This window comes from Coregonus clupeaformis, chromosome 6 (assembly GCF_020615455.1).
Source record: "Coregonus clupeaformis isolate EN_2021a chromosome 6, ASM2061545v1, whole genome shotgun sequence".
NCBI lineage: Eukaryota > Metazoa > Chordata > Actinopteri > Salmoniformes > Salmonidae > Coregonus > Coregonus clupeaformis.
Genome location: NC_059197.1, coordinates 22,885,801 through 22,913,721, shown reverse-complemented (window position 1 = coordinate 22,913,721; position 27,921 = coordinate 22,885,801). Strand labels below are relative to the sequence as shown.

Sequence of the window (27,921 nt, the reverse complement as noted above, 5' to 3'; positions counted from 1 at the left end):
GATACTGAGGGCTACAATACATGGTCATATTTTCAGAAGTTCAAGATAGCAGCTGAAAGCCTGTCCTCTTCACCTGTTGTGCTTTGAGAGAGAGCGAGCGAGACAAACACACACAGGTCATGGGTGACATATACAGCAAGTAAAATTACAAAGACTTACTGGCCACTTCCAGTGAAGCGTTGCGACTGACAGCCTCTCCAAGGTAGTTACGTGCCACACAGGTGTAGACGCCCTCGTCTGGTTTGGAGCGTCGTCCGTGGACGATACGCAGGAAGAAGAGGGAGCCGCTGGGAAGGAGCATTCGGTGAGACCGAGGGTCATCCCGGTCCGTTTCCACCCGCTCCCCGTCCTTGTACCACTCCACAGTGGGGTTAGGCCGCCCCTCTGCCTTGCAGTTGAGGGTCGCGGGCTCCCCCTTGGACACAATCAGGTCAGAGGGGTCCTCCACGATCCGAGGTGGGCTGTCCTCAAAACGTGCACGGGACCCTGTAAGGTAAAATAGGTTTACTATCCATGCAGCTGTCTATCAGTCATTCATACTGTAGCCCAAACCTGCCATCTCTGAAAGAAAACATCATAACATAATGTAATCCCATTGAGAAAAAGGCAGTAGAAAGGCTCTGTGGCAGGCAAACCCAAATCCATCTCCACTGACATGGACGTATGGATGCATGAAGTCTGAGGGAGAGACAGATGGGTTGGACAATAATAGAGAAATACATCTGTCACTCACCACTGAGATCTGCTACCGTGATAGTAAAGCTGACAACAAGGCTCAGAACTTTAGTACTGAAGATCTCATGTTGTTGTCGTTTCTCCCCACTCCATAGAGATAAATCACATCTTTATTTTACCTTCTGGGCCTCTGTTATTCTACTGTTTAATAAAACACCTTATCAGACAGCCCCTTGAGCATAGGTAAGTAAGTATCCTGCTTGTATACTGTTCACACTGTAATGAGTGTATCATCCCATCTAGCCTTTTAACCAACGTCCATTTAGATGCCATTTGTCAGTAATGGTGGGTAGCCTGCTGAAGAAGACAGGTTTTACTCTGATGGGGTATTTTCAAAAGGAGGAAGAAGCCACAGGAGATGGTAATGGCCAATCTCAATGTCAGTCAGGATTTCAGCAGAGAAGACATGAAGGCCAGTGACATGCTAACTAAAACAAGACAGAGCTAGAAAGCCAAACGAGATTGAAGTGGGTAGAATATAAGAGAGAAAAGAGAGAGAGCGAGAGAAAGAGAAATATATATATATGGAGAGAGAGAGCGAGCGAGCGAGCGCTCTCCCATATCCCTCCCTCTTGGGATCCATTACTGTTAACCTCTGCTGTATGGGAGAAGAGTAGTTCTCCAAGCCAAGGGCTTCAGCTAAGCTTTTAGAGTAGATGGCTCTAACTATGTGTACTACAGTTGTGTGTCTGGAATGTATATCATTAAAATTAAGAAAAAAGCAAAAGCCTCCAATTGTCACGAACGTTGACTGATGACTCGTGGAACCAAGGCGCAGCGTGATAAGCGTACATTTTATTTAGTACACAACACACGAACAAAACAACAAAACGAACGATACGTGAAGTCCTGAGGTTACAACAACACAAACCTTTACGGAACAAGATCCCACAACCTAACTGGTGCCAACAGGCTGCCTAAGTATGGTCCCCAATCAGAGACAACGAGCTACAGCTGTCTCTGATTGGGAACCACCCTGGCCAACATAGATCAACACGATCTAGAACAAAAACATAGAAAACTAAACATAGAAAATCCACACCCTGGCTCAACATTTAAGAGTCCCCAGAGCCAGGGCGTGACACCAATGTGCAGTGTATGAATAGATTGATTGTAAACAAAAAAAAAAGACCCCAAAAAAGCTGTAACTCTATGGTTCTCCTTTGTTTAATTGTGATCTTATGCCTTCCTGTCCATCTGCTGTTTTTTTGCTTACTTGTTTGCCTGTTGTTTTTAAACCACTTCAACCGAATAGCCCAGCAATGCAACAGTTAAGATTTTCGGAATACGAATGTTCACCATGCCATTGAATATCATGTTAGAGTTATTTTTACTGCAGTCTGTCTATAATCTCCAGTGAAGTGAAAACGTTCCATTACCAGAAGCATATGGTGAGGAGGACCAAACAGTAACCTATTGACATACAGTGAGCTCCAAAAGTATTGGGACAGTGAATATTTTGTTGTTATTTTGTCTCTGTACTCCAGCACTTTGGATTTGAAATGATACACTGACTATGAGGTTAAAGTACAGACTGTCAGCTTCAATTAGTTTTTTTTAATCCATATCAGATCAACCATTTAGAAATTACATATTTTTTACATAGTCCCCCCATTTTAGGGGACCAAAAGTATTCGGACAAATTCACTTATATGTGTATTAAAGTAGTCAAAAAGTTAAGTATTTGGTCCCATATTCATAGCATGCAATGACTACATCAAGCTTATGACCACCAATTTGTTGGATGCATTTGCCGTTCGTTTTGGTTGTGTTTCAGATTATTTTGTGCCCAATAGAAATTAATGGTAAATAATGTAGTGTCATTTGAGTCACTTTTATTGTAAATAAGAATATGTTTCTAAACACGTCTACATTAATGTGGATGCTACTACCATGATTATGGATAATCCTGAATGAATCGTGAACAATGATGAGTGAGAAAGTTAGAGGCATAAATATCATACCCCCAAGACATGTTAACCTCCCATTATTGTAATGGTGAGAGGTTAACATGTCTCGGGGGTATGACGTGACTCGTTTAAGGAAACTAGGCGTATGTCACGCGTCACTACTTAACAGGAAAGGCATTTGAAAGTAAAAAATTTTTTTATCAAAATGTGTTTTTTTTGCAGAAATGCCTTCTGAAACATATGAACTTTCATGTGCCTTAATAACAAAATTGTATGCCATCTGTAAATACAAATAAATAAAATTACGAGCCTAGATGGTTTAGCCACGGAAAAAGACAGGAACCTTCCCGCTAGCCATGATTTGCTGAGAGAATGGATGGGCTGGACATGCCGAGAGATGAGTTTGGATTGGTCTGCCATGTAGCACGCTTCCGTCTATAACATGAGCTGCTCAGTATGTGTAGGTAAACCTTCTAAACATTTTAAAAGATAACGCGAAGAACTGCAAAAGTGTTGCTAATGCTCTCCACTTTCTCAAGGACAGAGTTTTGAAATCAGTGGAATGCCCGGTGGAAGCAGAGTATGATAGCTAAGGAGATGGAGAAAATTCAGGCATTTGATTGCAACTATGCAGAGGGAGTCGGAAAGAGAACACGAAGGCTGTTGTATATAACACACCTGTCTCCGGATTACATCTTCAAACTAAGGGCTACAATGGCATCTGACAGAGAGGGAGAAGCGTTCATCCATGTACACAGGTAAGAGAGTCTAGCTAGCTACATTTTCAGATATTATACGTTTCTAATTTAGTCATAAAGTCATTTTCATTGCAAGTTAAAGCGTACTGTTAGCTAGCTAGCTAACATTAGCGGTCTGGCTGGCTGGCTCGCTAGCTACCATTATGTGTATGATCTGTAGTAATATTATTCGTATCTCAGAGCCATTTGCATTTCTAGTTATAGCCTAATGTGAGCTAGCTAGCTAACATTGAATGTAGTTGGTAAGCTTTAGCTACCTATAGATTCATGCAGGGTAGTAACATGAGTTGGGATTATGGTTAATTGTTTAGCTAGCTAGATGTCTAAACAAAAAGACTCCACTATTCAAGTAACCATTTCACTGTACCGTTTACACCTTTGTATCCTGTGCAAGTGACAAATACACTTTGATTTTATTTGATATAGTGTGCGTTTACCAGAGACGGTAATGTGAAGAACAACCGGACCTGCACCAAAGTAAAATTAGGATATAAAGTTTGGCCAACAAGACAGTGTCCAAGTTCTAAAATGCCCTGCTTTTATTTGGTCACACTCACAACCGTAAGTTATTTTCTGTAATTAGCTCGCCATTAACTTGTAAATAATGATCTTGTTGTGAGTTTATTTTCCTGTAATAATTAATACAAATTAGCTAAAGTTAAGATGTTGTCAGCTATATGATATGGTCATTATTTGAACTGGCTAGCCAGCTAACTTAACATTAGTTAGCTAACAAGCTAGAAACAAACCAAAACAGAGAAGTTGTTTAGAAAGTTGCCTGGTTTGTTAGATTGAAAGTTGATCAACTTTCAAAGCAGAATTACTTTCCCATTGTTCCTCAACTGTAGTGTATGATATACAATTTTCTATCTTTGAGTCTCTACTTTTATCCAATGTAAAAAACACAAATTTCAAATTTTGCTACATAAGACCGAATCGAGCCGATCGGTCACATATTTGTGGGTCTGTAACTTTCAACTTAATCATGGTAGCATCCACATTAATCTAGAAGTGTTTAGAAACATTCTATTCTTATTGACAATAAAAGTGACTCCAAAATGACACAATACATTATATACACACCATTCATTTATATTGGGCACAAAATAATATGAAACAACTAAAACAGCAAATGCATCCAACAAGTTTGTAAAGTCACAAGCTTAATGCATTTTTATATTTTTTTAAACCTTCATTTAAAAACAGGGAGTCACCATTGAAACCAGGGTCTCTTTAGCAAGGGAGCCCTGCACATACAATTCATAGACAAATCAAATCAAAAATCAGATTAACAAAACTAAAATACAGCACAACAAACAATCAGGAAAAACAGCCACATTCCTTAGCAAATAGTTCCCCAATCAATATTTTAAATTGCCCAAGCGGCATCAGAGCATCCAATTGCAGTGTATTTTGCAGTTGGTTCCAGCAATGAGATGCATTAAAACTAAAAGCGGATTTACCTAATTCGGTGGAGACCCGAGGAACCTCAAGAGTTAACCAACCCAGTGAGCGGGTTTTGTATCTAATGTTTTTTTTTATATACTTTAACAACGAAGTTAGGTTAGTTGGAAGCTTGTGTTGTAGGGCTTTGTAAACAAAAAGGGAATAAGGAAGTGCTCTACGGGACTTTAGTGAGGACCAGCTAACCTCATTGCGCGCTAGGAATATGGGACCAAATACTACACTTTTGACAACTTTAATACACAAATAAGTGAATTTGTCCCAATACTTTTGGTCCCTTAAAATGGGGGGACAATGTACAAAAAGTGTTATAATTTCTAAACGGTTAACCCGATATTTAATGAAAATACACTCAAATTAAACCTCAGTCATTGTATATTTTCACTTTTGGAGCTCACTGTACATGCTGGCTTCTACACTATAGTAGTTACATCTGAGACGTGTATAAATCCAAGCTTTTAACTGTAAGCAGATGTGTTTTTTTTATGAACTCATTTTATGCACATCAGAAACACTCACCAACATGCCATGAACCTGAGGAAAACACGCAAACAACAATCCCACCACGGTAGCTGTCCCAGCTAAAACCCACAGGTTACACACGAATAGGGCCCTATAAAATTAGTTTTATTCTTTGCCTGATTCCGTTTAGTTTTTTCAAAAATGTGGTTTAGTTTTTCCAGGTTTCCTTTTTTCTACTTGTTGTTGTTGTATTTGTAATCAAAATCACATTTTTTTTAAATGGATGTTGTAAGTCCACAACAATGTTTAAACCACACCAGGAGACAATTTTTTAAGTCTGGGAAAAAGTTCAATAAAAATGTTACCCTTTAATGCAAGTGTGCACTAGGAAGAGATTGTTGTTTGGTTAAGCGGTGTTGCTGTAGCGCTCATGTGAATGCAGAGTTTGCAAAACAAATGGCCACTGGATAGACGCAAATAGTCATGATATCATTCTGCCTGGTAGTCGTAGGCTACTTTGTAGTTAACATTTAAGTGAGAAGATTTTTGGGAAAGCCTTTCCATCTCTACCAGAAGAAGGTTATCATTAGCATAATCGCTAACAGCTACACAAAGTGTAGACATATGCACGCACCACACACAGAAAGGTGCATGAAAATATGAATCACTGATGCATTTTGTTCATGTCTTATGATTCACTTGGGCAAATTAATGCATTTCCTAATAAGTTCAATAAAACATTTTAATATTGTTGAATTCCGTTTTGATGTCTGGATTCCACGATTCCATGCGCGTTATACGCAACAAAGATTGTATAGGGCCCTAATATCAGATGAGCTGTAGCACTTTAAATGGCCAAGCACATCGCTCAATTCAATATTATCCCAAACTATTCCACAAATTCTACTCCCTCAGGCTGATCATGTCACTGTTCAGACAGCAGAGCAAAAATTATTTAAAACAAATCCTGCAGTAGATTTTTGATACTAAGTGCATTAATTCTATTAACTGGGAAATTTACAAATATTGAAATCCAATACAATTCCAAAGATTAACTGTTCTCACAATTCCAGTCCAAACAGTCTAATTCAAATTCAATCATTTGAATTCAACATCAATGCAGGAATTTAAATGTCTAATTAAATTGGAATTGACCCCAACCCTGGTACTTACATCATAGCAGAAGCAACAGGCCTGGCCATAAAGCTTTTGTGTTTTATAATTTGGTTGGAGAATAGCAGACAGCTCAGCCATAGCTGAAAGGCAAACACCTTTATCTGTCTGTGTGACAACCAGAAGCAGCAAACTCCTGTGATATGCGTACTGTATTATCAGTGCAAACTCTGTGGCACCGAGGGCATCGCATCACAACACCTGTTCTTCTCTGTGAAGCTGCGTTGATGAATAATCAGGCTGTTTGATTTACACTGAACAAAACCATGTTTCATAAGCTGAAATAAAAGATCCCAGATATTTTCCATTCTCACAAAAAGCTTATTTCTCTCAAATTTTGAACAAATTTGTTTACATCCCTGGTAGTGAGCATTTCTTCTTTGCCAAGATGATATGCCACACCTGTCACGTGGATGGATTAAGAAGCTGATGAAACAGCATGATCATTACACAGGTGCACCTTGTGCTGGGGACAAAAGGTCACTAAAATGTGCAGTTCTGTCACACAACACAATACCACAGATGTCTCAAATTGAGGGAGCGTGCAATTGGCATGCTGATTGCAGGAATGTCCACCAGAGCTGTTCCTAGATAATTGACTGTTCATTTCTCTACCATAAGCCACCTCCAATGTTGTTTAGAGAATTTGGCAGTACGTCCAACCGGCCTCACAACCGCAGACCACATGTAACCAAGCCAGCCCAGGACCTCCACATCCGGCTTCTTCACCTGCGGGATCAACTGAGACCAGCCACCCAGACAGCTGATGAAACTGTGGGTTTGAACAACATCTGCACACACCGTCAGAAACCGTCTCAGAAAAGCTAATCTGGGTCTTGACCTGACTGCAGTTCGGCGGCGTCATGGATGAATCCCGGTTTCAACTGTACCGGGAATAAGCTACGGACAATGAACACAATTGCATTTTATCGATGGCAGTTTGAATGCACAGAAATACCGTGACGGGATCCAGAAGCTCATTGTCCTGCAATTCACCTGCCGCCATCACCTCATGTTTCAGCATAATGCACGGCTCCATGTCGCAAGGATCTATACACAATTCCTGGAAGCTGAAAATGTCCCAGTTCTTCAATGGCCTGCATACTCACCAGACATGTCACCCATTGCGCATGTTTGGGATGCTCTGGATTGAGGTGTACAACAGCGTGTTCCAGTTCGCAACAATATCCAGCAACTTTGCACAGCCATTGAAGAGGAGTGGGACAACATTCCTCAGGCCACAATCAACAGCCTGATCAACTATGATGTGTCGCGCTGCATGAGGCATGGTGGTCACACCAAATACTGACTGGTTTTCTGATCCATGCCCCTATTTTTAATTTTTTTAAAGGTATCTGTGACCAACAGATGCATATCTGTATTCCCAGTCATGTGAAATCCATAGATTAGGGGCTAATTAATTTATTTCAATTGACTGATTTCCTTATATGAACTGTATCTCAGTAAAATCCTTGAAATTGTTGCATGTTGCGTTTATATTTTTGCTCAGTGTATGAGAAGAAGATTGTGGGGCGACAGTTGAGTGCACCTTTTAAAGACAAAAACACAGGCAACCAACCATGCTTGCGGTTTGTGACTAAGAGAAAAACATGTCACTGAGGATAACAGAGGCTTCTAAAGCGGTACAAACATTTGATTCGCCTTTATTTAATTGTCATCTTATGTTTCTCTTGTCCATCTTATTTTTTGCTTCCTTATTTAACTGTGGTTTTTAAACTGCTTCAAATGAATAGCTCCGCAATGCAACAGTTAAGATTTTCTGAATCCGATTCTGAATGTTCACCATGCCATTGAATATCGTGTTAGAGTTATTTTTACTGCAGTCCGTCTATAATCTCCAGTGAAGTGAAAATGTTCCATTACCAGAAGCGTATGGTGAGGAGGAGCAAACAGTAACCTATTGACATACATGCTGGCTGCTACACTATAGTAGTTACATGTGAGGCGTGTGGACAAATCCAAGCTTTTAGCTGTAAGCAGATTTGTTTTATTTATGACGGGCAATTCCAAGGTAACAGAATTACGCTGAAACTCAGATCTTTCACTTTAAAATGAACACCAAACAAAAATGTATTGCAAAGTTGAACAAACCATACGGTTTGTGTCGTTTGTGCCGTCATTCTATTACCAAACTATGCATCTGCACTGTTCAAGTAAATGTGTTTGTCAAATTTTCTGTGGAAATTGTTAGAAGTAGTCCTTGTGCATAGAGATGTATGGTTTGTGAAAAACCAATGTTTTTTGTTTGGCATACATTTTCAAGTGAAAATTCGGAATCTCAGCGTAATTCCGTTACTGTGGAATTACCCTGAACTCATTTGATCCACATCAGAAACACTGACCAACATGCGATGAACCTGAGGAAAACACCCTAACAACAATCCCACCACAGTAGCCGTACCAGCTAAAACCCACAGGTTACACACGAGGGCAGCTAATACTAATGCAGGATGCGGATGAGTGCTTGTAATATCAGATGAGCTGTAGCACCTTCAATCTCGCTCTCTCAATGCTTTCATAAATGACAAAAAGCAAGGAAAGAGAATTAAAAAAACATTAAAAAATATTATTGCACATTTAATATTCAGCTTAAAACTATTCCCCTCTGGACTGTCATCTCTCTGCAGCCTTCATCATGCTACATTCCATCACTCTTTCCCTTTTTCAACTCTAAAACCATCCCAGCTGAGTTGTTGTTTTGACCGGTCTCATCTCCCCTTATGGTTCACAGATGCTGGGACTTGATCTGCATATTTGGCTGAGTTCCCCCACAGGAAGTTAAATCAGACAATAGAGGAGAGTCTCTGCTGCTTTTCCCATAATGCCATTCTCTGGGATTACTGAGGGCTAATGGGTACTTACATCATAGCAGAAGCAACAGGCCAGGCCATAAAGCTTATGTGTTTTATAATTTTGTTGGGGAATAGCAGACAGCTCAGCCATAGTTGAAAGGCAAACACCTTTATCTGGCTGTTTGAAAACCAGAAGCAGCAAACTCCTGTGACAAGTGCATAATCAGTGCAAACGCTGTGGCACCGAGGGCATCACAACACCTGTTCTCTTGGAGGCTGCTTTGATGTACACTGAACAAAAATATAAAATGCAACATGTAAAAAGTGTTGGTCCCATGTTTAATGAGCCGAAATAAAATAGACATTTTCCATATGCACAAAAAGCTTATTTCTCTCATTTTGTGCAAAAATGTGTTTACATCTCCTTTGCCAAGATAATCCATCCACCTGACAGGTGTGGCATATCAAGGTGGCTGATTAAACAGCATGATCAGGTGCACCTTGTGCTGGAGACAATAAAAGGCCACTAAAATGTGCAGTTTTGTCACAACACAATGCCAATTGGTAGAGCATGGCGCTTGTAATGCCAGGGTAGTGGGTTCGATCCCCAGGACCACCCATACGTAAACATGTATGCACACATGACTGTAAGTCGCTTTGGATAAAAGCGTCTGCTAAATGGCATATTATTATTATTATTATTATTGTCTCAAGTTTTGGAGTGAGCGTGCAATTGGCATGCTGACTGCTGGAATGTCCACCAGAGCTGTTTCCAGAGAATGTAATGTTAATTTCTCTACCATAAGCCACCTCCAACGTCATTTTAGAGAATTTGGCAGTACGTCCAACCGGCCTCACAACCGCAGACCACATGTAACCACGCCAGCACAGGATTTCCACATCCGACTTCTTCACCTGCGGGATAGTCTGAGACCAGCCACCCAGACAGCTGATGAAACTTTGGGCTTTGCACAACCAAAGAATTTCTGCACAAACTGTCAAATCATTTCAGGGAAGCTCGTCAATCAATCAATCAATTTTATTTTATATAGCCCTTCTTACATCAGCTAATATCTCGAAGTGCTGTACAGAAACCCAGCCTAAAACCCCAAACAGCTAGTAATGCAGGTGTAGAAGCACGGTGGCTAGGAAAAACTCCCTAGAAAGGCAAAACCTAGGAAGAAACCTAGAGAGGAACCAGGCTATGAGGGGTGGCCAGTCCTCTTCTGGCTGTGCCGGGTGGAGATTATAACAGAACCATGCCAAGATGTTCAAAAATGTTCATAAGTGACAAGCATGGTCAAATAATAATCAGGAATAAATCTCAGTTGGCTTTTCATAGCCGATCATTAGAGTTTAAAACAGCAGGTCTGGGACAGGTAGGGGTTCCATAACCGCAGGCAGAACAGTTTAAACTGGAATAGCAGCAAGGCCAGGCGGACTGGGGACAGCAAGGAGTCACCACGGCCGGTAGTCCCGACGTATGGTCCTAGGGCTCAGGTCTCTCAGTTGGCTTTTCATAGCCGATCATTTAGAGTTGAAAACAGCAGGTCTGGGACAGGTAGGGGTTTCGTAGCCGCAGGCAGAACAGTTGAAACTGGAATAGCAGCAAGGCCAGGCGGACTGGGGACAGCAAGGTGTCATCATGCCCGGTAGTCCTGACGTATGGTCCTAGGGCTCAGGTTCTCAGAGAGAAAGAGAGAACGAGAGAATTAGAGAGAGCATACTTAAATTCACACAGGACACTGGATAAGACAGGAGAAGTACTCCAGGTATAACCAACTAACCCCAGCCCCCCGACACATAAACTACTGCAGCATAAATACTGGAGGCTGAGACAGGAGCGGTCCGGAGACACTGTGGCCCCATCCGAAGAAACCCCGGACAGGGCCAAACAGGAAGGATATAACCCCACCCACTCCGCCAAAGCACAGCCCCCGCACCACTAGAGGGATATCCCCAACCACCAACTTACAATCCTGAGACAAGGCCGAGTATAGCCCACAGAGGTCTCCACCACAGCACAAACCAAGGGGGGGGCGCCAACCCAGACAGGAAGATCACGTCAGTAACTCAACCCACTCAAGTGACGCACCCCTCCCAGGGACGGCATGAAAGAGCACCAGCAAGCCAGTGACTCAGCCCCTGCAACAGGGTTAGAGGCAGAGAACCCCAGTGGAGAGGGGAACCGGCCCGGCAGAGACAGCAAGGGCTGTTCGTTGCTCCAGCCTTTCCGTTCACCTTCACACTCCTGGGCCAGACTACACTCAATCATATGACCTACTGAAGAGATAAGTCTTCAGTAAAGACTTAAAGGTTGAGACCGAGTCTGCGTCTCTCACATGGGTAGGCAGACTGTTCCATAAAAATGGAGATCTATAGGAGAAAGCCCTGCCTCCCGCTGTTTGCTTAGAAATTCTAGGGACAATTAGGAGGCCTGCGTCTTGTGACCGTAGCGTACGTATTGGTATGTACGGCAGGACCAACTCGGAAAGATAGGTAGGAGCAAGCCCATGTAACGCTTTATAGGTTAACAGTAAAACCTTGAAATCAGCCCTTGCCTTAACAGGAAGCCAGTGTAGGGAAGCTAGCACTGGAGTAATATGATCAAATTTCTTGGTTCTAGTCAGGATTCTAGCAGCCGTATTTAGCACTAACTGAAGTTTATTTAGTGCTTTATCCGGGTAGCCGGAAAATAGAGCATTGCAGTAGTCTAATCTAGAAGTAACAAATGCATGGATTAATTTTTCTGCATCATTTTTGGACAGAAAATTTCTGATTTTTGCAATGTTACGTAGATGGAAAAAAGCTGTCCTTGAAACAGTCTTGATATGTTCGCCAAAAGAGAGATCAGGGTCAAGAGTAACGCCTAGGTCCTTCACAGTTTTATTTGAGACGACTTTACAACCATCAAGATGAATTGTCAGATTTAACAGAAGATCTCTTTGTTTCTTGGGACCTAGTACAAGCATCTCTGTTTTGTCCGAGTTTAAAAGTAAAAAGTTTTCAGCCATCCACTTCCTTATGTCTGAAACACAGGCTTCTAGCGAGGGCAATTTTGGGGCTTCACCATGCTTCATTGAAATGTACAGCTGTGTGTCATCCGCATAGCAGTGAAAGTTAACATTATGTTTTCGAATAACATCCCCAAGAGGTAAAATATATAGTGAAAACAATAGTGGTCCTAAAACGGAACCTTGAGGAACACCGAAATGTACAGTTGATTTGTCGGAGGACAGACCATTCACAGAGACAAACTGATATCTTTCCGACAGGTAGGATCTAAACCAGGCCAGAACTTGTCCGTGTAGACCAATTTGGGTTTCCAGTCTCTCCAAAAGAATGTGGTGATCGATGGTGTCAAAGGCAGCACTAAGGTCTAGTAGCACGAGGACAGATGCAGAGCCTCGGTCTGACGCCATTAAAAGGTCATTTACCACCTTCACAAGTGCAGTCTCAGTGCTATGATGGGGTCTAAAACCAGACTGAAGCATTTCGTATACATTGTTTATCTTCAGAAAGGCAGTGAGTTGCTGCGCAACAGCTTTTTCTAAAATTTTTGAGAGGAATGGAAGATTCGATATAGGCCGATAGTTTTTTATATTTTCCGGGTCAAGGTTTGGCTTTTTCAAGAGAGGCTTTATCACTGCCACTTTTAGTGAGTTTGGTACACATCCGGTGGATAGAGAGCTGTTTATTATGTTCAACATAGGAGGGCCAAGCACAGGAAGCAGCTCCTTCAGCAGTTTAGTAGGAATAGGATCCAGTATGCAGCTTGAAGGTTTAGAGGCCATGATTATTTTCATCATTGTGTCAAGAGATATAGTACTAAAACACTTAAGTGTCTCTCCCGATCCCAGGCCCTCGCAGAGCTGTGCAGATCCAGGACAGCTAAGCCCTGGAGGAATACGCAGATTCAAAGAGGAGTCCGTAATTTGCTTTCTAATGGTCATGATCTTTTCCTCAAAGAAGTTCATGAATTTATCACTGCTGAAGTGAAAACCATCCTCTCTTGGGGAATGCTGCTTTTTAGTTAGCTTTGCAACAGTATCAAAAAGAAATTTTGGATTGTTCTTATTTTCCTCGATTAATTTGGAAAAGTAGGATGATCGAGCAGCAGTGAGGGCTCTTCGGTACTGCACGGTACTGTCTTTCCAAGCTAGTCGGAAGACTTCCAGTTTGGTGTGGCGCCATTTCCGTTCCAATTTCCTGGAAGCTTGCTTCAAAGCTCGGGTATTTTCTGTATACCAGGGAGCTAGTTTCTTATGACAAATGTTTTTCGTTTTTAGGGGTGCAACTGCATCTAGGGTATTGCGCAAGGTTAAATTGAGTTCCTCAGTTAAGTGGTTAACTGATTTTTGTCCTCTGACGTCCTTGGGTAGGCAGAAGGAGTCTGGAAGGGCATCAATGAATTTTTGTGTTGTCTGAGAATTTATAGCACGACTTTTGATGCTCCTTGGTTGGGGTCTGAGCAGATTATTTGTTGCGATTGCAAACGTAATAAAATGGTGGTCCGATAGTCCAGGATTTTGTGGAAAAACATTAAGATCTACAACATTTATTCCATGGGACAAAACTAGGTCCAGAGTATGACTGTGGCAGTGAGTAGGTCCAGAGACATGTTGGACAAAACCCACTGAGTCGATAATGGCTCCGAAAGACTTTTGGAGTGGGTCTGTGGACTTCTCCATGTGAATATTAAAATCACCAAAAATTAGAATATGATCTGCTATGACTACAAGGTCTGATAGGAATTCAGGAAACTCAGAGAGGAACGCTGTATATGGCCCAGGAGGCCTGTAAACAGTAGCTATAAAAAGTGATTGAGTAGGCTGCATAGATTTCATGACTAGAAGCTCGAAAGATGAAAACGTCATTTTTTTTTTGTAAATTGAAATTTGCTATCGTAAATGTTAGCAACACCTCCGCCTTTGCGGGATGCACGGGGAATATGGTCACTAGTGTAACCAGGAGGTGAGGCCTCATTTAACACAGCAAATTCATCAGGCTTAAGCCATGTTTCAGTCAGGCCAATCACATCAAGATTATGATCAGTGATTAGTTCATTGACTATGACTGCCTTTGAAGTGAGGGATCTAACATTAAGTAACCCTATTTTGAGATGTGAGGTATCACGATCTCTTTCAATAATGGCAGGAATGGAGGAGGTCTTTATCCTAATAAGATTGCTAGGGTGAACACCACCATGTTTAGTTTTGCCCAACCTAGGTCGAGGCACAGACACAGTCTCAATGGGTATGGCTGAGCTGACTACACTGACTATGCTATTGGCAGACTCCACTAAGCTGGCAGGTTGGCTAACAGCCTGCTGCCTGGCCTGCACCCTATTTCACTGTGGGGCTAGAGGAGTTAGAGCCCTATCTATGTTGGTAGATAAGAGGAGAGCACCCCTCCAGTTAGGATGGAGTCCGTCACTCCTCAGCAGGTCAGGCTTGATCCTGTTTGTGGGTGAGTCCCAGAAAGAGGGCCAATTATCCACAAATGTTATCTTTTGGGAGGGGCAGAAAACAGTTTTCAACCAGCGATTGAGTGCTGAGACTCTGCTGTAGAGCTCGTCACTTCCCCTAACTGGGAGGGGGCCAGAGACAATTACTCGATGCCGACACATCTTTCTAGCTGATTTACACGCTGAAGCTATGTTGCACTTGGTGACCTCTGACTGTTTCATCCTAACAACGTCATTGTCACCAGGGTCTTGACCTGACTGCAGTTCGGCGTCGTAACCGACATCAGTGGGCAAATGCTTACCTTCGATGGCCACTGGCATGCTGGTGTAGTGTGCTCTTCACGGATTAATCCTGGTTTCAACTGTACCGAGCAGATGGCAGACCGTGTGTATGGCGTCGTGTGGGCGAGTGGTTTGCTGATGTCAACGTTGTGAACAGAGTGCCCCATGGTGGCGGTGGGGTTATGGTATGAGCAGGCATAAGCTATGGACAACGAACCCAATTGTATTTTATCGATGGCAATTTGAATGCACAGATATACCGTGATGAGATCCTGAGGCCCATTGTCGTGCCATTCATCCGCTGCCATCACCTCATGTTTCAGCATGATAAGGCACGGCCCCATGCTGCAAGGATCTGTTCACAATTCCTAGAAGCTGAAAATGTCCCAGATCTTCCATGGCCTGCTTACTCACCAGACATGTCACCCATTGTGCAAGTTTGGGATGCTCTGGATCGACAGTGTGTTCCAGTTCCCGCCAATATCCAGCACCTTTGCACAGCCATTGAAGAGGAGTGTGACAACATTCCACAGTCAACAGCCTGATCAAATCTATGCTAAGGAAATGTGTCCTGCTGCACGAGGCAAATGGTTGTCACACCAGATACTGACTGGTTTTCTGATCCACGCTCCTTTTTTTTTTTTTTTTTAAAGGTATCTGTGACCAACAGATGCGTATCTTTATTCCCAGTCATGTGAAAACCATAAACTAGGGCCTAATGATTTTATTTTAATTGACTAATTTCCTTATATGAACTGTAACTCAGTAAAATCTTTGAAATTGTTGCATGTTGCGTTTATATAATTTTTGTTCAGTGTATAAATCAGGACGTTTGCTTTATGAAGAAAAGGAAAGCTGCACACTCTAGGAGCTCAGATGCAATACATTTATTTCCAGCGCTTCGACAGCCAAGCTGTCTTCATCAGGGTATAATGCCAAACACTGCGGGTCACCAGTTTATATAGGGTTTCAAAAAGGACACACACACACGCACAGGTGTCTGTAATCATGGCCGGCTGGGCCATGATTTCATTGGTCGATTTACAAATATCAATAGTACATATAAAAAAGCATGAATGGATAACATATGATCATACAGTGCTATGAAAAAGTATTTGCCCCCTTTCTAATTTTCTCTACTTTTGCATATTTGTGATCCTAAATGTTATCAGATCTTCAACCAAAACCTAATATTAGATAAAGGGAACATAAGTGAACAAATAACACAACAATTACATATTTATTTAATAAACAAAGTTATGCAACACCCAATTCCCCTATGTGAAAAAGTAATTGCCCCCTTACACTCAATAACTGGTTGTGCCACCTTTAGCTGCAATGACTCCAACCAAATGCTTCCTGTAGTTGTTGATCAGTCTCTCACGTCGCTGTGGAGGAATTTTGGCCCACTCTTCCATGCAGAACTGCTATAACTCAGTGAAGTGTGGGTTTTCAAGCATGAACTGCTCGTTTCAAGTCCTGCCACAACATCTCAATTGGGATTAGGTCTCGACTTTGACTAGGCTATTCCAAAACTTCCAATTTGTTGCTTTTTAGCCATTTTCATATAGACTTGATTGTGTGATTTGGATCATTGTCTTGCTGCATGACCCAGCTGCGCTTCAGCTTCAGCTCACAGATGGAGGGTCTGACATTCTCCTGTACAATTCTCTGATACAGAGCAGAATTAATGGTTCCTTCTATTAAGGCAAGTCGTCCAGGTCCTGAGGCAGCAAAGCATCCCCAAACCATCACACCACCACCATGCTTGACCTTTGGTATGATGTTCTTACTGTGGAATGCAGAGCTTGGTTTTCGCCAGGCATAATGGGACCCATCTCGTCCAAAAAGTTGACTCAAGTTTGCCAAAAAGCTCCTGGATGATCATCAAGACTCTTGGAAGAACGTTCTATGGACAGATGATTCAAAAGTATAACTTTTTGGACGACATGGTTCTTTTATCTAATATTAGGTTTTGGTTGAAGATCTGATAACATTCAGTATCACAAATATGCAAGAGTAGAGAAAATTAGAAAGGGGGCAAATACTTTTTCATAGCACTGTAGATACAATTAGGCTACATCATATAGGCCTACAAACACAATATTACTTCAAATGGATAGCAAAAACACAAATCACAGGAATGGCTTCAGATCAAAAGCTACGTTAAGACCGAAGGGAGCGAGGGACTTTAAATTAAAGATCCAGGCGGCCTCTCATTTTAACAATAAATTGTCAAGGTCAACCCCTCTCCTAGGGAGTGTGATGTGTTCTATGCCGATATAGCGAAGGGACGAAATAGGGTGGTTCGCTTCCAAACAGTGGGAAGCAACTGGGTACGTTGAGTCTTTGCACCGAATGGTGCTACGATGCTCAGAGATTCTTACTTTTAATTTGCGCTTCGTTTTGCCCACATTATTTTTACCACAAAGACAAGTTATAAGATAAATAACTGCCTTAGTGGAGCACGTGATAACACATTTGATTGGGATCTGTTTCCCTGTTTGGGGGTGTTTGAAGGATCTACATTTGTAAGTGCCATTTCATTGAACACTTGTAGTTTCCATCCGGTAGTGGCGCAAGGGGTATTTTGGGGGTGGTAAATCAGAGTTTACCAATTGATCTCTGAGAGTTCTGCCCGGGAGAATACGACCAAGGGAGGGTGCGAAAACACATTACCAATACTGTCATCAGATCTTATTATGTGCCAATGTTTGTGAACGATTCCCTTAATTTGTTCAGAGCACTTTGAATAGCGCGTAGTGAGAATGCAAGAATGGTTATTTTTGCAAAGCTGTCCTTGAAAGAGATCATATCCCAATTTGTTTGGGATTTTCTCAACAGCAGTATTGATCTGACCATTTTTGTACCCCCTTTCATAGAAATGTCTTTGCATCTCAGCCATGTTTCTGTCGAAGTGTGATTGTTTTTTGCAAATTCTTTTGATTCGACAGAACTGGCTGTAGGGCCAACTGTTTTTCAAGGGAAGAGGGTGACAGCTATCAGCCCTCAAACTGTTACGATCAGTGGGTTTCTTGTAAAGATCTGTGTATAGAACATTGTCCTCACAAATAATCAAAAGATCAAGGAAACTGATTTGACGTGTCAGACTGCATAGTGAATCTCAGGTGCTCAGAACAAGAGTTAAGAAAAGCATGGAACGCCTAGAGCTGTTCTGCATCACCCCTCCATTGAACTAAAATATAATCAAATAATTTTAGAGAGGATTGAGAATTGACTGTTTCTCCATGTAACCCACATACATATTTGCATAGTTTGAAACATGACAGTTGTGTGAGTACTATTTCAGCCAATGTTATAATGCATTTTTTTTAAATGATTGAACCCTTATTTTACCAGGTAAGTTGACTGAGAACACATTCTCATTTACAGCAATGACCTGGGGAATTGTTACAGGGGAGAGGAGGGGGGATGAATGAGCCAATTGGAAGCTGTGGATGATTAGGTGGCCATGATGGTATGAGGGCCAGATTGGGAATTTAGCCAGGACACCGGGGTTAACACCCCTACTCTTACAATAAGTGCCATGGGATCTTTTAGTGAACACAGAGAGTCATGCACTGGAGGGTAGTTCATTTGGGTCATGTTGTAAGGCTGCTTTGATGTGTAATCAGGCTGTGTTTGATTTATGACAAGAAGATTGTGGGTGGCAGTTGAGTGCACCTTTCAAATAGAAAAACATGAGCAACCAACCATGTTTGTGACAAACAAAAACATGTAATTGCCTATATTGAAGGCTTCTATAAAGCGGTCCAAACATTCAGCTAATACTCATGGCCCATTTGGCCTAGATAGCGTTCAACCACATGAAATAAATAGCATGGTGGGTCCTCAGAGAAATCAATGTGCATATGGAATTCTTAGAATGCTTTGGTGTGACTTGATTTGCCCCAAATTATAATTCTAGGTCAATCCTTGTTTCCAAATGAACTAAAAAAATAAAAACACAAGGGTGAACAGCTAAGGGAAGGGCATATTCATAAATCCACATTTCCACATAAATGAATACATTAAATAAACACAGAACAAAGCAAAATCTTAAATCTGTGCTATGTCACAAAATGCTCCCATCTGTGTTGATCCAATAAGTGGTTATATAAGGTTTGTGTCATTATTGTAATATGACACACTGGAGAAATAATGTAGATACACCCACTTCACAATCAGACTATTCCTTCACTGAACACACTCCACACAGAAGAAGCTTTCAGCGCTATCAGCAGGAGCCCAGGTTGTCCATAAGACTGAATTGTGGCCAACCTTGAAATGTCTTCCAGAGGGAGGGGCCTATTGAATGAGAGGCCGTTGGCCTCAAACAAGGTGATCACTCTCTACCAGCCTCTCAAGGATATCTCCACGCAGCAGTGAAGGTTGTGTACAGAGTAACAGAGAATCTGTCTGGAGCGCTGTATGGCTACTAAAAGGTTTCTGTATCTCCGGTGGGAAGGAAACTTAAAGCAAATAGCTAGCTCCTGTTATGGTCATACCTTATTAGATAGATGTTGTGCAGATTTCCAGAATGAAGCTGACATTCTCTCCCCTCGTTAGGTTAATAAAGCACTAACCTTTATGTAGTAATACAACTCCAATTCCATTTACATCTACCACTCGCATACTGTGCGACGGAATCAAGAGAGCTAATCATATTATAGATAACGAGTAACTCATTATGCAAGGATGATGGGGCTAAATAACATCCATCCTCATACACTGTAGATTTATTTAGATAGTAAAAGCTATTCACGGAGAACATGAAACATCCACAGCAGAGCAAGCAACCAAGCCCTGTCGGAGAGTGACCGCGAAAGAAGCCAAGCACTCTGATAGACAAGCTATTGAATTGGTCCTAATTGCAACTTCAGACACCCACCCACATGTTGGCTCATGGCTTCTCATACACTTCTGCCTTATTAAGCAGGCAGTTAGCAGGAGAAGAGCTTAGGGGAAGATCAAGCCCCATCTTTACAGCCCTGTTGATCAAGGCTAGATTTGGCCTATGGCTGCTAGCTATGACATTACGTAAATTGGGCTTCTTTCATTAATTAATATTTATAAATATTAAAGCATGCGTCAGTGTCTTTCTTCCCCAAGGGCATAAATGTACCCCCGTCATGCTAACATGGTGTGAAAACAACGAAACCAGAGGGAGAACTACGTCCTGTTTCACTTCAAATCCTGTTGTTGTTCAGGGTAAGAGTACCCCTCTAGGTCGGTCCTGGGAACACAACGGACCCAAAAGCCCTTGAGAAGCATTCGAGAGTCATAAGGAGAAAAGTTTGGCTACTCTTGGCACGCTGTCAAATGGTCTTTGGAGGGCGGACTAATAGTAATGCTCTCAGTCTTAAACCTGTAGTCTTCCATTGACTCTCTGTGTGCATGTTACAGACCCGTTGACTTTGTCCACATTTTGTCTTATTCTAAAATGTTACTTTTTTTAAATGTATTTTTATTATCTACACACAATACCCCAAAACGATCAAGCAAAAACAGCTTAAGAAATGTTTGCCAATGTATAAAAATACAAAATACACAAATATTACATTTAATAATAATAATAATAATAATAATAATAATAATAATAATAATAATAATAATGCAATTTAGCAGACCTTGGCGTTACAAGTGCCGTGCTCTACCAGCTGAGCTACAGAGTACCACCCTCTATCTATTTACTTAAGTATTCAGACCCTTTACTCAGTACTTTGTTGAAGCACCTTTGGCAGCGATTACAGCCTTGAGTCTTCTTGGGTATGACGCTACAAGCTTGACACACCTATATTTGGGGAGTTTCTCCCATTCTTCTCTGCAGATCCTCTCAAGCTCTGTCAAGTTAGATGGGAGTGTTGCTGCACAGCTATTTTCAGGTCTCTGTAGATCAGGTTCAAGTCCGAGCTCTGGCAGAGCCACTCAAGGACATTCAGAGACTTGTCCCAAAGCCACTCCTGCGTTGTCTTCGCTGTGTACTTAGGGTCGTTGTCCTGTTAGAAGGTGAACCTTTGCCCCAGTCTGAGTTCCTGAGCAGGTTTTCATTGAGGATCTCTCTGTATTTCGCTCTGTTAATCTTTTCCTCGATCCTGACTAGTCTACCAGTCCCTGCTGCTGAAAAACATCCCCACAGCATGATGCTGCCACCACCATGCTTCACGTAGGGATGGTGCCAGGTTTCCTCCAGACGTGACGCTTAGCATTCAGGCCAAAGAGTTCAATCTTGGTTTCATCAGAACAGAGACTCTTGTTTCTCATGGTCTGAGTCCTTTAGGTGCCTTTTGGCAAACTCCAAGCGGGCTGTCATGTGCCTTTTACTGAGGAGTGGCTTCCGTCTGGCCACTCTACCATAAAGGCCTGATTGGTGGAGTGCTGCAGAGATGGTTGTCCTTCTAGAAGGTTCACCCATCTCCACAGAGGAACTCTGGAACTCTGTCAGTGACCATCGGGTTCTTGGTCACCTCCCTGACCAAGGCCCTTCTCGCCCGATTGCTCAGTTTGGCCAGGCGGCCAGCTCTAGGAAGAGTCTTGGTGGTTCCAAACTTCTTCCATTTAAGAATGATGGAGGCCACTGTGTTCTTGGGGACCTTCAATGCTGCAGACATTTTTTGGTACCCTTCCCAGATCTGTGCCTCGACACAATCCTGTCTCGGAGCTCTACGGACAATTCCTTCGACCTCATGGCTTGGTTTTTGCTCTGACATGCACTGTCAACTGTGGGACCTTATATAGACAGGAGTGTGCCTTCCCAAATCATGTCCAATCAATTGAATTTACCACAGGTGGACTCCAATCAAGTCATAGAAACATCAAGGATGATCAATGGAAACAGGATGCACCTGAACAGAATTTCGAGTCTAACAGCAAACGGTCTGATTACTTATGTAAATAAGGTATTTATTTTTTATAAATTTGCTAAAATTTCTAAAAAACCGTTTTTTCTTTGTCATTATGGGGTATTGTGTGTAGATTGATTAGGGAAAAAATAATTTAATCCATTTTAGAATAAGGCTGTAACGTAACAAAATGTGGAAAAAGTCAAGTTGTCTGAATACTTTCCGAATGCACTGTGTGTGCTATAGTCTCATATATTTCCCATCTGAGACAGGGCCTTTGCCTGGCAGCTGCCCTTACAGACCATGACTCAGTTCAATGATGTCATCAGTATGTCCCAGAAGCAGGACATTATTCAGTGAAATGACTCAAGCCAGGCTGTGTACTGTACAGTAGTAGGCTGTGGGCAGACACTGTTGTTGTGGTTTCATCATCCAGACCAGAGACCATTTTCATTAAGTGCAGCTCTGAGAGGCTTTGGGTGAACCTGCAGTCATGATGTTTCACTAGCTAAGTAACCAGGGGGAGGAGGAACTCGACACACATCTCTGTAGGCTATTTCATTAACTGTTGCCTTTAGAGGGGTGTTTAGCATTGGATTAGTATAACGCCAAGCACACCAAGTGCTCTGAATTCATTCGACTTAACTTCATTGAAATAGCAGTGATTCGTTGTTACAGAGAGTAAAGCAATTTAATTACGACCTGATTCAGATTGATCAGTCTGTACGTGTGAAATACTCTGATGAGGCAAGTTAAGTGCAGAGACTGCAATCAATATGTTAAGCAGAGACCGCTGGCTCTGGCAACTCCGTCTCGCTCAACCCGAGGCACACAATTCTCCCCCCTTTCTGCCTTCAATCGAATGCAATTTGTGGAGGATCCCTATTTTTCACGCAATCAAACAGAGGCTTAGGAGGACACATTCAACACACTGTCACAAGTTCAAAAACAACTTGAGAAAGTATTGGCATATTGATGGACTCCAGAGAGAGAATGGAGACCATGCATTAACAGCCCTGTTCTCACAATAAAGTAAGGTAGTGCTGTTTTCAGAGACTGACTGAAAGTGGAGACCAAAGTCAACCAAGACCCCTGCTGCTAACATGATGATGCTGCATTGTCCTACACGCACCCCTGTAGTACACCATTGTCTATCATTTGTGTCTGTAAAGTAAACATTTTTATTTATTTTTTTAAACATGACCGTGGTTTCAATTGTACCCGAGTAGTTCATGTTTTTGACATCAATCATCCTGTCTCAGGGTCATTATTTTCAAATCTTGTAGTACTTTTCCTTTCATCATAGGACTGTAGCCTATGACATGGATGCTCACAGTGACTGAGGCAGCTGCACTGATGTCCTATGAGTCAATTGTGAGTCCTTGTCAGTGTCAACAACACAAAACATGCATAAGAAACCTCAGGATGTGTGAAGCATATCACTCAATACACTTCACACCATATCGCACCAGCTTGATCTGACAGCGACTTAAAAAGAGTTTGATGGGAGGGGTGTCTCGGGGATAGAATGTAAATGACATACAGGCATGAAAGCATGCGTGCACACACGCCTATGGCATCACATTTGATTAAAGAAAGTATTGGGAGTTATTTTCATGAGTCGTAAAACTATAGGATTTTTTTACGGAAACATTTATATAGCATAACGTTCAAAAAGTATTGAAGAAACAAATAAATATTGTAAACAAAAACTGATCAAAAACGAATTGTTCTCAACTTTTCCTCACCTCTGCTTGCATTTCCAGGTCTTCCCTTCAAATCTCATTTATATGGTTACAATGTTTTTTTTCTCCTACGCTTTTACTTTTGAACCATGTTCATGTCTGGGTGAGATTTAGAAGGGGGTGCGAACTAAACTGGTTACTATTGGTCAATACATTTGGAGTGACAGTTCAACGACCACACCCACAGCCCGTGAACTCAGACTTCGAACAAACCTACCCACCCATGCTGGCAGTAACAGCCTGGTGCAAGTTTCCACTTTCATCTGTGGCTAAAACTTGTAAAATATAGTTTTGTTTATTTAGATGAGCGAGGGATAATTAACTTGTAATATTGATCACCATGTATTTCATCGTGACATGCCAATTATTAGCTAACGTTACTGCTCACGGGAAGCATGACAAGCCAGTGTGAATGACCAGTTTACCCGTGTTGTATCGAGTTGCTTCCCACTGGACAGCTCTATGGTCACATGTCACCAGCAGTAGCTATAGCCAATTTGTTCCATCCCACTTGATTTTATTTTGAGTAGGATGGCAGCCTACATGAGAAATAACTTGTAATATTGGTAGTGACCATCTGGATGTCATAGTGCTGCAGTCTACCTAAAAAAAAAAGAGGTCCAATCATGACGTCAGTGATCTTCAGGTTGGAAAGTCGGAGCTCGAGAAAAATGCCAGTTTCAGAGTTGGACGATCAAAACGATTTTTCCCAGCCGGAGCGTGTTTTTGTTTTGTTTTTTTGTCTTGAACGCGGCATATGCTCTGCAAGCCGGCAGTACGACACCTGGGCACAGTGTTCCGCAGCATGGCGAGTGATATAGCTAGGTAAAGGATGACAGCGTTGATGATGCGTTCTGTGGGTGTGGTTGCTGAACTCTCACTCCAAATGTATTTACCAATAATAACCAATTTAGTTCGCCCCACTTCTAAACCCCACCTAGACATGAACATTGGTTCAAAAATGAAAGCGTAGCGGGAAAAAAAAGTGTAACCTTACAAATGTGATTTGAAGAGACTTGAGAAATGCAAGCAGGGGTGAGGATAAGTTGTGAACAAAGCTGAGCAGATTGCTTGTAAGTAACCAGGTTTCCATCCAACCTTTTTATGCAAGTAAAGTACGTCGGACAAAACATGTCATGACAGGCCTGATGGAAACAGAACATTTTTCGGTAAAACAAAATGACGACAAAACAAAATACGCTAGACAAGGGCTATTTTTGTGTCTGTAAAATGAATTATGCGAGGAATGTCTGTGGAAAGCTTTTATGTGCAAATATTGATATAACCATCGTATCAAAGTAAACGTGGAGTCACGTGATGACGTGTGGTACTCCCACTACAACTTGTCAGGAAAGCAAGCAGTTTATTAAGCTACAAATTAAATAAATTATGATGAACTTCACAGGGTGGTGAAAGTGCAAGGTGATGAGCTTGATGCTCCTTTCCAATAAATATCTAGGGTCTTATTCTGGTGACATGATGATCGGCTGCCGTCAAATAAATAAATAATTATTATTATAATAATTATACTTGTTCTTTTGTCCATTTAACCTCATTATATAGGCTACACTAGCGCTGTTGGCTAAAAGGCTCTGCATGGTCAATCTGACGTCTGCAGCGGCGGTACAGCATTTACTGTAATGCGGCCTCCGAAGAAGTCAGAGCATTCATACTTCTTGTGCTTCGCGGAGCAGAGCTGTTGTGAAGGAAGTGAGTTTGTGTTTATACAGGACCTCCAGCCCCCACCTACCGTCAACCAATCATGTAAATGCGTAGCTATACGGAACCCTCCGCATTGTTACAAAATTTGGGATTTTCACAAATTTCCACAATTGCGTCACACCTTCCGTACTGAGCCTCCGGACCATATTACCACAGCAAGGATAAATTGGCTTTAAAGCGCACGTGCCAATTCCAGAGTGGGCACACTCACTATATAATGCAACATTTTTTTGTGAGAAATCCATCAGCAGAGTTGAAAATGCAATGGAAACCCATTTTACTTATTTTTTATTCTGTACATGGGAATTTAACCGCAAAATGTATTTTTATGTGCACTACGTCATCACACACAGCCTTTTATCTGCAACAAGTCAATTTGATGGAAACATCTCTGGTGGAAAAATTTGCCATATTGTTTTTATGCGGATTTGGATGGAAACCTTGTTAGTGAACATATTCAATTGAAAAGAAAAATCCTGTTTCTTTTTTTATCATTGATATCATTTATTTCTGGCTTGCAATACCTTTTGATTAGTTTTTGTTTACAATTATAACGTTTTTGTTTATCATATTTACTGTTTTCCTCTCAATATGTTTTGGACTTTACAATATATTACATTTTCCATTTACAAATTAAAAGTTTTATGATTCATGGATTTTTTTTAAATGTATTTACATTTTAGTCATTTAGCAGACGCTCTTATCCAGAGCAACTTACAGTTAGTGAATGCATACATGTATTTATTTTTTATTTTTCATACTGGCCCCCCGTGGGAAACGAACCCACATCCCTGCCGGCCAAACCCTCCCCTACCTTGGACGACGCTGGACCAATTGTGCTCCGCCCATGGGTCTCCCGGTCGCAGCCGACAGAGCCTGGACTCGAACCAGGATCTCTAGTGGCACAGCTAGCACTGCGATGCAGTGCCTTAGACCACTGCGCCACTCTGGAGTCTCTTTATCAAACGTGATTCAACACACGCCACACGATAATGCTATGTTTTGGATAAAAGCAGTGTTTTACAGTGTAATACATTGATTTGCATAACCTTGTGATGCATTCCCTTGTGATATAGCCTTTTAAAATAATAAATATAATGTAAAACAAAAATAGAGAAATCAACAGCTTGCATTACTTTTAATTCAATATGAATCCCATCAACACATTGTTCCATAGCCTAGCCTACAGGTAAATGCCAAAATAAAGGAAACACCAACATAGTGTCTTAATAGGGCGCTGGGCCGCCAGAACAGCTTCAGTGCGCCTTGGCATAGATTCTACAAGTGTCTGGAACTCTACTGGAGGGATGCAACAACATTCATCCACGATAAATTCCATAATTTGGTGTTTTGTTGATGGGGTTGGAAAACGCTGCCTCCAGAATCTTCCATAAGTGTTCAATTGGGTTGAGACCTGGTGACACACACACACAATTCTCCTTTGAGAACCTCTTTCAAAGTCACAGATCTCTTGTAGATAAAATAATGGGCAAATGGGCATTTTTGTACATGACCCTAAGTATGCTGGGATGTTAATTGCTTCATTAACTCTGGAACCACACCTGTGTGGAAGCACCTACTTTCAATGTACCTTGTATCCATAATTTACTCAAGTGTTTATTTTATTTTGGCAGTTACCTGTACTTGACGCATCCGCTACACGTACAAGTTGAGAAGAGTTCATATTGTAATTTCTCTCTTACCTGAGACGGTACAGATGATTGATACCGTCAATAGCAGGACATGGGTGGTATGTGTCTCCATATTCTTGTAGCTTGTCATTTTAGCGTAGTGACAGGTCGGTCTATGTCCAAACTGGTTTTCAATCCTCCGTCACATTCGGTATGCAAATTTAACAGAGGTAAACAATTACAGTGCTTACTACGAGCTCAGCTGAATTTTTTTCAAGCGGTTAAAATCACCCCGCAGAACTTATGACAACAGCTCTCCGGACCCCGTGACAATTTCACCCGAAGAAATACATCGCAACATCACTTCGCCCCCGCACATTATGCACGCAAAATCATAATGAAATCATCTTGTAGCGAATCGTTCTACCGTAAAACAAGATATCGATACGTAAATATATTAATCTTCTATCAAATATAAACAAGACAGCTTCGTCCAGAGAAGTTGCGGTCCCGCTCGCATCTCTGTATGCGTGCCCTGTGATTGGAATAAGAGACCACCACTTTACGAATGGCATCCGACGCACATGCTGAATGAACTACGTGCACACAGCTTTCGGCTACAAAACCATCCCCAATACAAGGATGTATTCTTAAAGAGACAGGAGCGACATCTTCAAATCCATTTGCTGCGCTACGCATGGCTAGATGACTGCGAGATGATTCACAACCTAAAGATCTGCGTTTCAGCCATGTCAATCTTTACAGTAATTGCAGGTGTCAGTTTCCTTCGACCCCAACTCATATGGGCCTAACATTGTATGGCAAAGCAATTATAGGTAATTCAATAAACATAATCCTAGCCTGTCAATTGGCTGAAATGATTAATGTCATGTGTTGCCTATAAGTAGGCTAACACA

At 41.7% G+C, this 27,921-nt stretch overlaps 1 protein-coding gene across 6 annotated transcripts in view; it reads right to left on the bottom strand.

The window, feature by feature from the left end:
- The window catches only part of LOC121567995 (roundabout homolog 2), a 62,279-nt gene extending 34,670 nt beyond the window's left edge, over positions 1-27,609 (bottom strand). For 4 of the 6 annotated variants that reach the window (XM_041878453.2, XM_041878454.2, XM_041878452.2 and 1 more), the window contains exons 1-2: positions 27,077-27,609; positions 160-486 (exon numbers count right to left, since the gene is read on the bottom strand). In XM_041878453.2, the coding sequence (XP_041734387.1) occupies positions 160-486; positions 27,077-27,155 (406 nt within the window). In that variant the 5' untranslated portion in view covers positions 27,156-27,609. The remainder of the gene's footprint in view (positions 1-159; positions 487-27,076) is intronic. The other 2 variants (XM_041878451.2, XM_041878455.2) reach the window with 1 other exon arrangement.
- Positions 27,610-27,921: the final 312 nt, after the last annotated feature.